General features: G+C 39.2%; 1 protein-coding gene across 8 annotated transcripts in view; it reads right to left on the bottom strand.

Moving 5' to 3' along the window:
• POU2F1 (POU class 2 homeobox 1) overlaps positions 1-13,738 on the bottom strand; it is a 101,551-nt gene that overhangs the window by 33,594 nt on the left and 54,219 nt on the right. For 4 of the 8 annotated variants that reach the window (XM_071433758.1, XM_071433759.1, XM_071433760.1 and 1 more), the window contains exons 1-3: positions 13,109-13,295; positions 8,265-8,330; positions 1,517-1,617 (exon numbers count right to left, since the gene is read on the bottom strand). In XM_071433758.1, coding sequence (XP_071289859.1) covers positions 1,517-1,617; positions 8,265-8,330; positions 13,109-13,226 — 285 coding nt within the window. In that variant the 5' untranslated portion in view covers positions 13,227-13,295. Of the gene's footprint in view, positions 1-1,516; positions 1,618-8,264; positions 8,331-13,108; positions 13,296-13,738 lie in introns of those variants that run through there. The other 4 variants (XM_071433765.1, XM_071433766.1, XM_071433764.1 and 1 more) reach the window with 3 other exon arrangements.

The raw sequence follows: 13,738 nt of genomic DNA, 5'->3' as shown, positions 1-13,738 counted from the left end.
TTGCTCAGGTACAGCCAGCACATTCCTGAAAATCCCTGTGAATGCAATTTGGACATCCCTTTCACCACACAGCCAACATTTCCAAATTAGAAATGCTGAATGCTGCCTACAGCCCAGTACTTTGCATTAGTCTAGAGCAAAGCACTATGTGTTAAGGTTGAATAACACCCCACTAACAGCAGCCTCACTACCAGAGGACAGATTGACAATAGATTCCCACACACCTGCAGGTGAATAAAAGAATACCTGAGATTTTCCTTTGAACCAGTTTCAAGAAATGAATCACACTTTATCAAACATGAAGTTATAAAGATCCTGACAACTGTTTAAATAAATAAATTTTCAAAGCAGGATAAAGCACCGTGCAAAACCCAATTACTGTCCTGGGTCAATCTGTAGAACAAAACGAAGACTAAAACAAACACACAGAATTCTGCAGAACAGCTGTATCTGTCTCCATGTTAAACACACACTGGCAAGCCATAAAAACTAGTCAGCTTCTCTCCACATAAAGGCAGCCTACAACAGCCTATTGGTTCAGCAAATTCAAACAGTGGCACTCCCTTAGTCCTATATAAACCAATCTGCTAGGAAAATTGCAATTATGTGACAAAACGTGTGGAATGTTCCATACAATAAAACGGCAGTTCAGAGCTCTTAAAAGAGGGCATAAAAGCTTCAGTACTTCAATTATACCACAATAACTGTGCAACCTCAGACCTCAAACATTCAAGGTCATCCAATTAGGTACAGTATTTTAAAGTTTAACTTGGTGCAGAGGAAAGGAAAGAAATTAGGACATTTGTTTTCATACATCAAGTGTGAACAGATAAAAAAACTACAAAAAAATGCCCCTTATACTTCTCTTCACCTAGGGATGCCCCATTTTGCTTCAGCCTGCATCTGAAGTTCAGCTTTGATTCCCTAAACACAGCAGCAGCAGAACAGAGGGATAGTATTAGAAGTCTGAATATCATCTGACAAACAGGACACTGAAATAACTTTTTTGTAAAAAAAGAAAACCTCACAAGCCATATATGCTTAGTAAGTACAACCAACTTTCTTTCTAGTTAATCTGTAAGAGTGCTTTTAGCTAGACAAGTGACAGTTTTGGAACCTTGGCAGCCATTGGGCCAATGCAATCCTTTCCTAAAAAATTTAATTTTTTTCTTGCCTTTTAATGTGGTCTCTCTATTAAAGTTAAAACAACAACAACAAAGCAAACAAACAAAAAACCTACTCAAAACGACACCACAACATTTAGGCATTCTCAAGTCGCCAAAAATGTGTTTTGTAGTTCTCCCAAAGAGGTCTCACCCTATTTTGACATGTTCTGCACCCTAATGCAATGAAGTGAATGGCACAATTAGGACTATTTCCCATTCACGCTCATTAACCAGGTTGTGTACCCAGATTTATGTTCCAATAAATGACTCTCCATCATTCACAGAAAGAGAAAACATGGAACACACCAGGGCAGCTGAGTCTTCTCTGTTTGAAATGTCTCTTCTCTTACCTGATGAAGGTGCCCAAGGAAGGCCTGGGCCTGGGCTGTAGAGATTGCTCCTCCGACAGGCACAGGCTGCTTTTGAAAGTCCAGGCCGTTTGTTTGCGTGCCTGGAGAAGAAGAGATATTGAAAACTATTAATTACTACTTTTAGTAAGTGGAATAACAATCAATACCCAACTTTCCTGCTATTCTCTCAACATTATACAGTAAAAAAACACTCTGAGAGTAACAAGAATTGCATTTTTTTTAGTGGAAGGGGGGAAGCAGAATCAAGGCTTCAGTAATAGAGCATTTGTCAGCTGAACAAAATCAACATCATATTTTCTTTAGCTTCCATCATCTATTTGTGTACCCTGAAGATATTTAAAAGATGTGCAGATGCAGCACTTAAGGACATGGTTTAAAGGGGGACTTGGCCCAACAGTTGGCCTTGATGATCTTAAAGGTCTTCTGCAACCTAAAGAATTCTGTGACCTGTGTTTCTATGTACACTACTATCCCATCACTCTCTACACAGCTTGAGAACCAAGTGGGTGCTTGCTGCTATGATTAAACTGTGTTTCCATTCTCCATGCACCCCTTATCCAATAGCAGGAGGTGGCAACAGCAAGGTTCATATAAAAGCCACCTCTCCTAAAGGACAGGTAAAATAACACTTGATGAAAACAGAAGTCCCATCTATATACAGCAGTTATGGGCCACAGTTTTACTCTTTCCAGAAATTACTCCTCTACATTTTTGTTAAAGTTTGATAAGAGGTCTCACTAGGTAAAAAAACTGCCTTGGCTTGCTTCTGCTTCTTCACTTACTCTCACGTAACTAAAACCTGGTCATTTTCCTACATTTTTGCAATCTTTTCCCAAACTGCTCAGAAGACATGAAAACCTCCCAATTATCACAAAATAATTTGGGTGTGAGAAGAAAAATAAAAAAACAAGTGGTTTTTTTTTGTTTCTTTTTTTGTTACTACCCACAGAAAGGGAGATTCCAAGTGTGTTGAGCTGCAGGGAATTTCTAGAACAGATGATGCAATCTTTAAAACTGCATGACTGAAATGAAGCTAAACAAGCTCTAGGCTTGCATGTTTATTCATCACGACAATCAGATTTTGTTCAGTGCCCAAAGGCAGGTGTGCAAAGTAACTCCCACTTCAAAATTCCTTCCATCATCTACCTTCTTTGCCATAAAAACCCAGGTTATCTACTGAGCAAAAGAGTTACTGTTGTTGAGCAACAACAGGTGGTTGCTATTCCTTGCAAACATCTGCAAAAGCAAGCAGGCATAAAATGTGATTAGTAAAATAGACTGTCCAATACCTCACACTGATATTTTGGCCTGCAAACAGCTTACACAGGTCACGTTTCCAAAGACTGTTTGAGTCACTCCACTGTTCTATTAAACACTGACATAATATCAAACTTTCTACCATCCATGTAAAGTATACCTAAGGTGGCCCTTCGATGCATCTTTGGTGGGGGTTCTTGGGGGAAGATTTGGTTGACTCCCAAGTTTTCAATTCTATGCTTTGGGCCAAGGTTTGCAAACTTAAGAGACATACTTGCAGCCAAAGATCCACAGATGTGTTAAAAATATTACAATTTTAAACTGCATCAAATTATTTTGCTTAATTAGTCTAAAATTCCAATTCAAAGCGAATACAGGGACTCTCACTGGTCTGAATTGCTCCTGAAGGAATGCAACTTGGTTGCCTTTCTCCAAAGAATGGTATATAAGGAGGTCTGCTGGAAAGAGCCAGAAGAATCTCATCTATCTTCATTCTTTCCAGTAAACTTCAGAATTCTCTCCATGCAGAAATACAAAGGGAAGGAAACAGTAGTTGGCTAAATATATAAAAATAATTCCTGACAAATAGCTACCAAAAGTCAAAGGAAACAACCTACCAACTCCTCATTTAATCAAAGGTTTTGAATTACTTTTCAATGGTCAGAGAGTGAAAAAAAATACAGATAAGAAAACCTACTGGAGGGCAAATACTCCTCATTCCAATAGGAAATTTGTGGGGGTTAAAAAAATTATCTATTTTCTGAGAGAACCAGCTGCAGGCCTCAACTTGGGTAAATAGGTGAAGCTGTTCTAGTTAACTATCTTCCAAAAAGAGCCTCAAAAACCATGATATCATGTTAAAAGAGCACTACTGTGCAAGCGTGCAGAAGAAATGCTCCAGTTAGCAGTTCTGCTCACTCTTAATATGGAAATCTGAAAAAAGCCTCCTGGGTGATAGTTTAGAACAAAGCAAGCTCCAAGAATGAGCTTGAAATCTTCATGGCTCCCAACAAACAACTTAGGCATTGAGAAAACAACATTTTCTTTAAATTCAGTCTTGAAAGACATCAACTCCCTCTCCCCAGGCCTCCCAAAACCAAACTCAGGGTGAAAAAATCCACATCACACCTGCTTACTCTCTGTTCTACTACTTGCATCTTAAACTCTCTTTGGTGTCTGGAAGCACAATGTCTCTTCCCCTCTGGATGCAGCCTTAATTTTGGAAGGAATGCTACCCTGGCTGCTTGTATTTTTCACAGGATGCCCATGTCTTTTGAAGAAGATTAAGGAAAATGAAGTGAGTCCAGCATATGAGAGGCCTTGTTTTTAAGGTGCTCAGAAGGATGTGGCACCACTCCCATGGAACCCAAGAAATCTGATAAGGAGCTGGAAAATGGAGCTGTCAGAAGCAGGTCAGCATATTGTAAGGACAGAAAGGACCAGAATGCCACTTTTGTTCAAGGTAAGAGTTAAATACAAAACCCTGTGATGATTAACAGACATGGCAGATACAATCACATGTATCATAGTTTTAAAAGTCCAGGGTATTAATCTATTTTCAATCTTCATCCCAACTTCAATAACTGCTAGAGCTCACTAACACCAAAAACAGCTCCAAAAGAGTAGGAACTCTCCATGTTCCATCTCTCCTTTCTTCTTGGTTCCAGCTCCATCTTGGACAGCTCCCTGTCCTGCCCCTTCTGGTAGTTCACCAGAAGTTTGTTTTGGTCTGGGTGCTCCACCCCCAGCCAGCTATGGGATGCAATTTCACCCTTACAGTTGAGATCCAGGGTACCCCAAGCATGTTTAAATTCTGGTATAAATTCAGCCATGTGCTCAGCAACTTCACAGAGTTGGTTTGGATGAAGACTAAGACAGAGCTACTCCAGGGAAAGGAATAGAACTGTAGATACTGAACTTTTGGATTATTAAATGGATTATTTTATGGCATTTTGGAATTGTACCTGCAGAAGGCAAAGGCATGACAAAGCACAGCAGGCAAGGTAACATTGCACCTGCACTCAGGAGAACAACTTACTCTCAAAATTCCAGATTATAATCATCAGACTTCAGCCTGAGCTTGTAAACTGCATTAGAAAGGAAGAGGAGTGAGGAACTCCAGATCAGGGGAGATGTGGAATAAGATGCAAGAAAGAACTCGGGAAGGGAAGGCAGCCAAGGAGAAGGATGATTTCAAAACCAGCTGGAGTGGGTATCTGCACTGAGCTCTGGGAGACATCTCCCAGCACCACCACCATGTTTTCCCAGGTCACCTCTCTCCCCCCACCTCTGCTGAAAGACAGAGAGATACTCCCAATACTCAGAAATTGTTGTTTCCCTATCCACATTTCCTAATACCAAGTTTAGCATTGATAATTGCCTGATTTTAGCAGTTGAAGAATAGTTTATGGTCTCTCTCCTACAGACTTCCTTCTTATGGAAACTGGAAAAACCAATCTTTGGAAATGAAGCAATGCAAACAAGTATCCTTAGAATCCTTCCAAATACTACACTTACAATAATTATTACTTTGCTGCTATGTCAACAAATGTCATAATAGTACAGTTTCCACAGCCATTATAACCCTGGCTTTCATAATTCTGCATTCACACAGCTCTTACAAGAGAAGATGCATTAAACAAACAAAAAGGTTGAGATGTTTTGGAAAATTTTATGCTGCCTATAAAAAGGAGATCAAAAGGGTTTTACTGTAAGGTAAGATGTTTTTCCTACTTCTCCTTTCTCCAGCAGATACTATATAGACTGTCTGCCCACAACTGAAGCCTGGAAAAGATTTCTCTAACTGTGCAATACTGATGACCAGTTGGTCAATACATGTTCTTAAGAAATCAGCCATCCAACAGCTCCTGTACTCATATGTTTTGGTTGTTGTTTTTAATTGGTCTGAAAGATGGGTTCGTTTTTCAGATGCTTAAAAGGGAAGTCAAGTTAGCACAAAAAATTAAAGTCATAGCATATTTCAGGCACTGTATTGTGACCAATATAATTAGGGGACTTTATGATGTTTCTTAAATAGTCAGAGCTCAAAATAAAAAAACCAAGTTTGTTAACTTCCATGAAACTTAGCTGATAGTTCAGAGAACTACTGATGTTGTCATCTTTAACCAGTGGTAACTGTTATTTTGTTTTCCTGAGAACACCAGCTCTGCCAAATGTAAATTCATGCTCCACAGTAATTTCTCTTAACATTTTCAAGTTGCATTATCTCACTACAGTTTAAAACAGGAACGACCCAAACAAGCATCCACTGAAGTTTAAAAGATAGACTATTAGTGTTTACACAGCAGACTCAAGTGATTTACAAATGTCACTGGAAAGCAGACAGTTAGAGAAAGTTACAAAAATAAGAACTCCGAGTGTTTATAAAAATCATCATCAGGCATTATCTGGGGAGCACAAGCACTGACAGAAAATCAATGGCACTTCCAGTTCCTCAGCATCCGAGCTGAAAGCTGACTGCTTTTCACTCAAGTATGCACTGAGCCCAGAACCATAATCTAAGTACCCCGATCAGAAGCCTAAAATTACATTCTTTGAGTATTCCTTTCAGAGCCTAACATCTGCCAAGTTGACTAATACAACTGATGCTTGAGCTCCCAAAGAACATCACAAATGCCATCAATCACTATCTCCAGGGGTTTAGGAGCACTGCATTTTAAAACAAAGCAATGACTGCAGAACAGAGAGTCCTCAAAAATTCTAGATTACTTTAGCTCATGTAATTTAAAAATCAGGATACAAAACTGGAAGGAAAGACTGGAAACATTTAAACCAAAGAAGCAAAATTCCAAAAGTTTTAAACACCAGTCAGAGTCAAACTTTTTAATAACTAATTTTAACATAATGTTAAAATTTTAACATAATGTTAGAGTATAAAAAAAATATAGTCATTGTATCCCCTTTTAACAGGAAAGGACTTACACATGCAGCTTTACAATCCATCCATTTTATGTCATGACCCCCACCTTCACACTGATGAAATATTTGCCTAAGAGAGCAGAGTTCTGCTGAAGCAAATGCAATGCTCCTGTGATAATTGACTGATTACCTTTGAATAAAACAAATCCTCCTCCTTACCAGCTCACTTGAGGTGAAACTGCTAAAGTTGCACTAAAAGAAGTGTGTTGGGAATGCGCTCTGGAGAAAGCACATGCAGGGAACTGTGGCCACACAGGGGAGGAAATCTCAATTTTTTCAGAAGTTTACACACAACCTCCAGCTACAAGGAGTCCACAGGGATATTTAAAACCATTGTTCCCTTGATGCTCTTTATGATCATGAAATATTTACGGCCCTTATGTTTTTGAAATAATATTTTATATAATCTTATACCCTTAAATACATAATAAAACACTTTTGTGCAGAAAAAAATTGATACCACTCCCATTAAAATACAATGACAATTATAAAACCTGAGATGCCAGCAACAAAACACACAGTAATAAGCAGGCAGAATTCCTTTTCACTGAACCCATATATTGGCAGAAATAATCCAACCTCTCAGGAAAAGAAAATTAAATAATGTTAACTTCATCACAACTCCAGAGTTTAAAATAAAACTCTTATTATCAAACCATGAAGAAGAAAACTTGTTTTCCTCATACAAGGTAACCAGACTTCTCTCAAAGCAACAAGTTCCCTCTCATCAGAATTTTCTCTTCCCAAACGCTATTCTGAGCTGAGAAAAGATTCTGAGCTAGGTTAAACTATTTACTTTCCATTCAGAACTGTCATTTCTCTTACACTCAGAATGAGCATTATATTACCTCCAAAAAGGAATTAAAGCATGAGATAGCATGGTTAAGTTATAGTGGCTCAATGAGCTTCTTCAATGGCTTAGAATTTGGTCACATCTTAAGAGTGGCCCTGACACAAAATCTGTTCTTCCCCACCAAATTTCAAGGTTCTGTTCTAACACGCTAAGAAATTACAGAAAAGCTGACTAAATTTAAAAGAAAATTGATATATTATGCTTTCTCCATTTGACTTGTTCTTGAGAACTGTTGTGACAGCTTGAATGAAATCTAAAATGGAAACAGGATCAGGCAGTGGCCCACATCTGCCAGGGAAAATTTCAACCCAAAAATAAACGATGAAGTTAGAAGTGCCAAAGGTAGGCTCTGCCAGGAAAAAATGAGACTATTTATGGAGAGCTAGTGCCACCAGAGCTTTGGTAGTATCAGAAACATTACAGATTAAAAAAATGGGGAAGGGAAATTTTATATAAAAAGTGTAGATGGTGCTCCAATAAAGTAGGTATGGATAATGCCCTATATGCAGTAGGGTTAATGACAAAAGTATTCCCAGGAATCTGAAATCAAAGGGTGTAGCTTTTTATTTGTTTGGCTTTGTGGGTTTTTAAAATCCCACTAAATAGGTAAAGAAATTTTGCTTTTAATATCCATTCAATTCCACCAGAATATATCTGCACCAATTGATCATTTCCTACCTGTGTTCCCGTCCCCACTCTCCATCGATGGTTTACTGGTTTCTGACGGATTGTTCATTCTTGAGTCTGCATTAAAACAGAAAGAAAGATAAAACAATACAGCAAAAAATCTCCAAATCTGTTCATACCTTTTTGTTCAAGGGAAGTACAAAACAGTAGAAATTTGCTATGTACTTTACCCTAATTCAGATTTATAACACAAAAAAGAACAACCAAAATCAGAACACAATACTGAATCTTCCAGATAAATATTATTTCAAAATTTTCTATGACATTATTCCCATATGTGAAAACATGGTATTAAGGGAATAAAAGACAGCATGCTGGAGGGCAGTGATAGGTAGGAACTTAATTTTCAATACAATGAAAGTCATAGAAGAAAAAAAAAGGAGGGGGGGAAGAAGGAACAATGATTACACCAAGATTCAAAAACATTAAGTCTGACTATCATGGCCTACATTATTCTTGTGTTTGCTCCCCCTGCCCCACCCCAACAAAAGAAAGGAAATTCAGTCATTATAATTAAATGGATGCCATTTTCCTAATACTGCATTTCTATTTTACTGGAATGTCACTGACATTAGGTTATTTTATATTTCCTATATATTCAGGCAAAGCCATACAAATATAAAATAATTCCTTTTCTTTCTCCCTCTGGATGAATGTATTGAAAAGTCTGTTCCTGGTTTCAAAGCCTGTCAGCTGAATACAGTGCAATGCAGAGGGCCTCTCCAGATGGCAGACAGAGAATATAGTTTCCTTATATAGGAATCTATACAGATGTTCTGTGTACAGCATCAGCTTTCCAGCTTATTACTTCCTCATTCCTTGCCACCGACCCCAGCGTGCCACATTATCACAAACCAAAATTACAAAAAGAATCTCAAGACAGAACAGCTCATAAAATGAAGTGTAAACAAATCCTTGAGCACACTCTTCCATTCCCATAATGAGCTAAAAGCAAGTTCAATGAGCTTAAAATGAACCCTTTACTCCAGGATATTCTCTCGCTAGGTGCTTAAAAGGTTACTTCTGTCATGTACTTTCATCAAAGCAGTGATTTCCAAAATACCAATAGGCTGAAGAAGAACACAGGAGCAGCATTAACTGTGCTGCATCTTTCCCCCAGACAGTTCCAAGAATGCCCAGACTGCTTGGCAGTCCATGAAAGCTGGAAATGAGAAGATGGACTACTGCCATGTGCCATCACCTGCTACTACCAGTGCACAGGAAAGAAAGGGACCTGTTGGAGTGAGTTCAGAGGCCACCAAGATGATCTGAGGGCTGCAGCACCTCAGCCATGGGGAAAGGCTCAGTTGGGGTTGTGGAGCCTGGAGAAGACTCCATGAAGGCTTTACAGCAGCCCCCCAGCACTCAAAGAAGCCTGCAAGAGAGCTGGAGAGGGAATTTTTAGAAGGGCATGTAGTGACACGGAAGAATGGCTTTAAACTGAAAGAGGGCAAGTTTGGACTGGATATTTGTAAGAAATTCTTACTGTGAGGGTGGTGAGACACTGGAACGGGTTGCCCAGAGATGAGGTGGATGCCCCATCCACAAAGTTTTTAAGGCCAGTTTGGATGGGGTTCTGAGCAACCTGATCTAGAGCAAAGTATCCCTGCCCATGGCAGGGGGGGTTGGATGGAGGGTTGAAACTGGATAATCTTTAAGGTCCCTCCCAAACCAAACCATTCAATGATTCTGTGATCAATATTTTTAAAACTAATATAATTTTCCACATGAACAACTTGTGGCAGTTGAACCCAATAGAGCCTTGAAAATCCAGAGGACTCTTAACAACCACAAAACTTCCCCTGACAGGCCAGTACAACCTCTCCAGAGCCTCAACTCTTCTCAGAAAGTTCCTATACCTATTCTGAAATCTTTCAAATGTTCAGCCACATGTAAAAGAGGTCTGGACTATCAGTGTTACCCTTAGTATAAAGGTAGATGTATTAAACTGCTTTTTGAAAGGGGGAGGGAATGAGGAGAAACTTTGCAGCTGAGTGCTGTTGGCCCACACTTCAACAAGTTTTGCCCATTTTTCACAACCTCTGCTTAGCACATTCAAGCTACAAATTCAGAGTCTTAAAAAACAAGAGTTCCGCTAAGGTTGCATGCACAGAACCTATTGCTTCCAGGCTCCTTATTTTGTCATTTTCCACATCTGGATAGCATGAGTCACACTCTAGAAACATAACATGGGTTCCACTGACTATACAGAAATGTCTGCTTTTGACTTGGCCCTCTCTTCTGAGAGATCTATGTTTCTATCTAGACTTTGTATAGATCTTAAATTGAGTTTATTGTTGTGGCAACAGCACATTTGTTTAGAGTGATTATAGGCAACATGCATTTCATAGGCAGTGTTACTTCATTCCTTTACACACAGATGGCTACTGAAATTTCGCTTTAGAGAACACCAAATGGGAGTCCTTTGCTTTGGACATAAATATGAAGAGTCCTTATCCAACAGGAAAATGAGCTAAGAGTTCTTATAAGTCAAATACCTTTGGTTGTGGAAACCAGGCTAACTCATGAGGCTACTGGATGTAGGATGTAATTTTTAAGCCCAGAGCAGAAGAACAGCTTGAACTCAAGATACAACTGACCACAAAAGGGAAGAGCACAGGTTGAGAAAGTTGTCTCTCAGAAACATGGAATCCATTTGCTGAACCACTTCAGAAAATTCATGCTAGAAAAACAAGAGAGGCCCTCCTGTTGCTAGTTTGTATCAGGAATTGAAATATTAGAGCCAAGGTGCAGGCTACTAATGGTAGAATAAGCAAAACAAACTAAACCCAGAGTGGAGACACAGCTGTCCTGTGCACAGAACTCAAGCAGGGCAGTCACTGTTGTGTCCCATGAGGAAGCTCACACAAGAAGCCTTCCTACATGATGAGCAAGTTTCCTCAGTCACACAAAGTTATAACTGTACAGACCTCTTTCCAAAAAGCAAGCCAGGACACGTTTTTCTGCAAGGCTATGCTGCAAAATACATCCCTCTAGAATAGGTTTTATACTACTAGTCATACAGAAAGTTTACTTAACTACCAAAAGCCTGTCTAAATGAAGAATATTTTATTGTAAAGATCCATCCTTAACAAAGACCTCAAACATTGCTATTGAAAAAAGCAGCAAGTTGGAAGAAGAAACATCTTTCTGGTAGTGCTCAGGTTCAAGCAAAGGATAGTATCCATTATTTCACCAGCTGACTATTTCTTGTTCAATCTGTGGGCCTTCTGCATGTAAAGCATCAAGAACAATGCAGCTATTTCCATTGCAAATGGTATGACATCCATCTGAAGCACAAAACTGCTACCAGCAAAACAGGCTCGTATCCGCGGGATACTCAACTACCGATTCATTCTGCGTCGAATAAAAAGGCTACTTGGTTTATATGTGCTCGTGCAATTTCTGCTTCAAACTTAAAAGAATAAACAAATGAAGTGGGCTAAAAAAACCCCAAGCCTTAATGCCTTCACTTTTTTTTCTTCCTTTAGATCTTCCTTGGGTTTTAAATAAAGGCCCTGGGCTACAACTTCTGCCAACATTATCTAAAAACAAACTCCCCAGAAGGAAGGATCGAAAGCAGCAGGTGCATGATTGAAATCAAACTCTCAGGAGTGAATACATTCCATGCTGCTCCTCTGCTAGCAGGGCTGAGGTGTCGCCAGGCAGTGCTGTGCCAGCCTTTCACACACCCTCAGGAACATTTCCAAAGGCATTCAGGAGAAAGAAGCAGTGGACACCGGACCAACCTGAAGTGTTATAAAGGCTGAACACAGCTGGCAAAGCATTGAAAATCTTAACATGGTATATAACATTAACTGTTTCCTTTCACCCATTAAAGTGGAACTGCCTAATATTCCATTTGCATCAGCAACAATGATTCATTTATGTGCATGGGAAAAACAAAGTTTAATGGGAGTGAAAACATGACAAGAATTATTTAGAAATTCATTTTCAAAAACCACATCATATTCAGAAACAAACATACTCAAATGTCTGCTTTAAAATTTACCATTCAAAAAATTTTCTTTTACTTAGAGATATAAGTTCTTACATGAACTTATATGATGGAATGAAAGGAATAATAATAATAATAAAAAAAAATATATATATATACACACACATTGAGCTTCACGGGGAAAAGCCTTGAAAATAAATAAAGCCTATTGTAAAATTGAGATGATCCATTGCTATAAATAACTTTAAAAGACACGAAGAAGGAATTATGGCATGTCTGCTCTGCAGTCCTGATGGAATCTCAGTGCAGGAAATATATTATCCCAGTAACCTTAAGCACAGCTTGCAACGGTATCAATGGCAACCACTGTGCACTCCCCCTTATTTTCTATTACACATGAAGAACCTTGCTATATTAAAAACACACAGACATAACATACATTCTGTTGTGGAATGGCTCAATACAGTTACTAAATTCCTTCAACACTCAGGCTCCCTCTTATTCATTTTAATGCTTTAAAATGCATAACACACAGATATGCAAGTCAAGCCCAGTGTTTGTTAGAAGGCAAATGCTTCTCAGACTGAAATCCTAAAAGCAAAAGGTCTGTATTAATATCACCTAAGTCTGAGCAAAGGAAACAAATTCTCCTGGAGCCAGGGAAAAGAGGGAAAACAAACAAACGAACGAACAAACCAACCAAAGCATGTATTTCCCTGGTACAGATCGAGCTATCCATCTAGCAGGCAGCTATTTGCTGCCGATTCACTGGTGAGCTTCAGCCCCACAAATACCTTCTGCATATGTGATTAAGCCTCTATGCATAGTCAATCTCCCAGCCTCGGTGTCCATAAGAAAGAGCTGAGCTGGTACCCACCTAGAACGTAGTCGCTGCAGTCCAGCATTGCTGTGGTATCCTCTACAGGTTCAGATAGTCCAAGGAACGGGAGAATGGCAATTTCTATCAAATCTACACTACTGCTCTGACTGAACATGAAAGGGAGTGGGGAGGTGGGGGGAGAAATACAACTTCAGTTACACCATAGCAATCTTCAACTGAACAGGGAAACTTCAGTTGCTGTGTGGAGTTTTAGTCTCTCCTACTAGCTGTGTCTGACATTGTCAAGGCGACTGAAGCGTGAAAAGTTCCCCTTTTTGTAATAAAATAGAAACAAAGATTGCAGCTGGCAGTTTCCATAATGAAGCTTAATCAGTATGCGCCTGATTAGGGCCTTATGCAAATCTCCTCTCGTTAGCACAGCAGCCAGCACTTTGAAGTCCATGAACAATTCATTTGCAGAGTACACTGAAAGCGCTCCCTGCATAATTTAAATCACGGTATAAATATTTATCAGCTCATTTGCATATTAATTGGCAGTGCATGAAGGGAAAAATTATCTCCCGAGTGCCAGCATAATAATTAGGGAACAAAATGAATTTTCTTCCAATAGCTTGGCTTCTCAGCCCTAACTCAAGCACAGTACCACAGGGGATCAGGGAGGGGAAG

Source organism: Agelaius tricolor, unplaced genomic scaffold, assembly GCF_023055355.1.
Source record: "Agelaius tricolor isolate 1412-34295 unplaced genomic scaffold, bAgeTri1.0.p SCAF_9, whole genome shotgun sequence".
Lineage (NCBI taxonomy): Eukaryota > Metazoa > Chordata > Aves > Passeriformes > Icteridae > Agelaius > Agelaius tricolor.
This window is presented reverse-complemented; position numbering and strand designations above follow the sequence as displayed.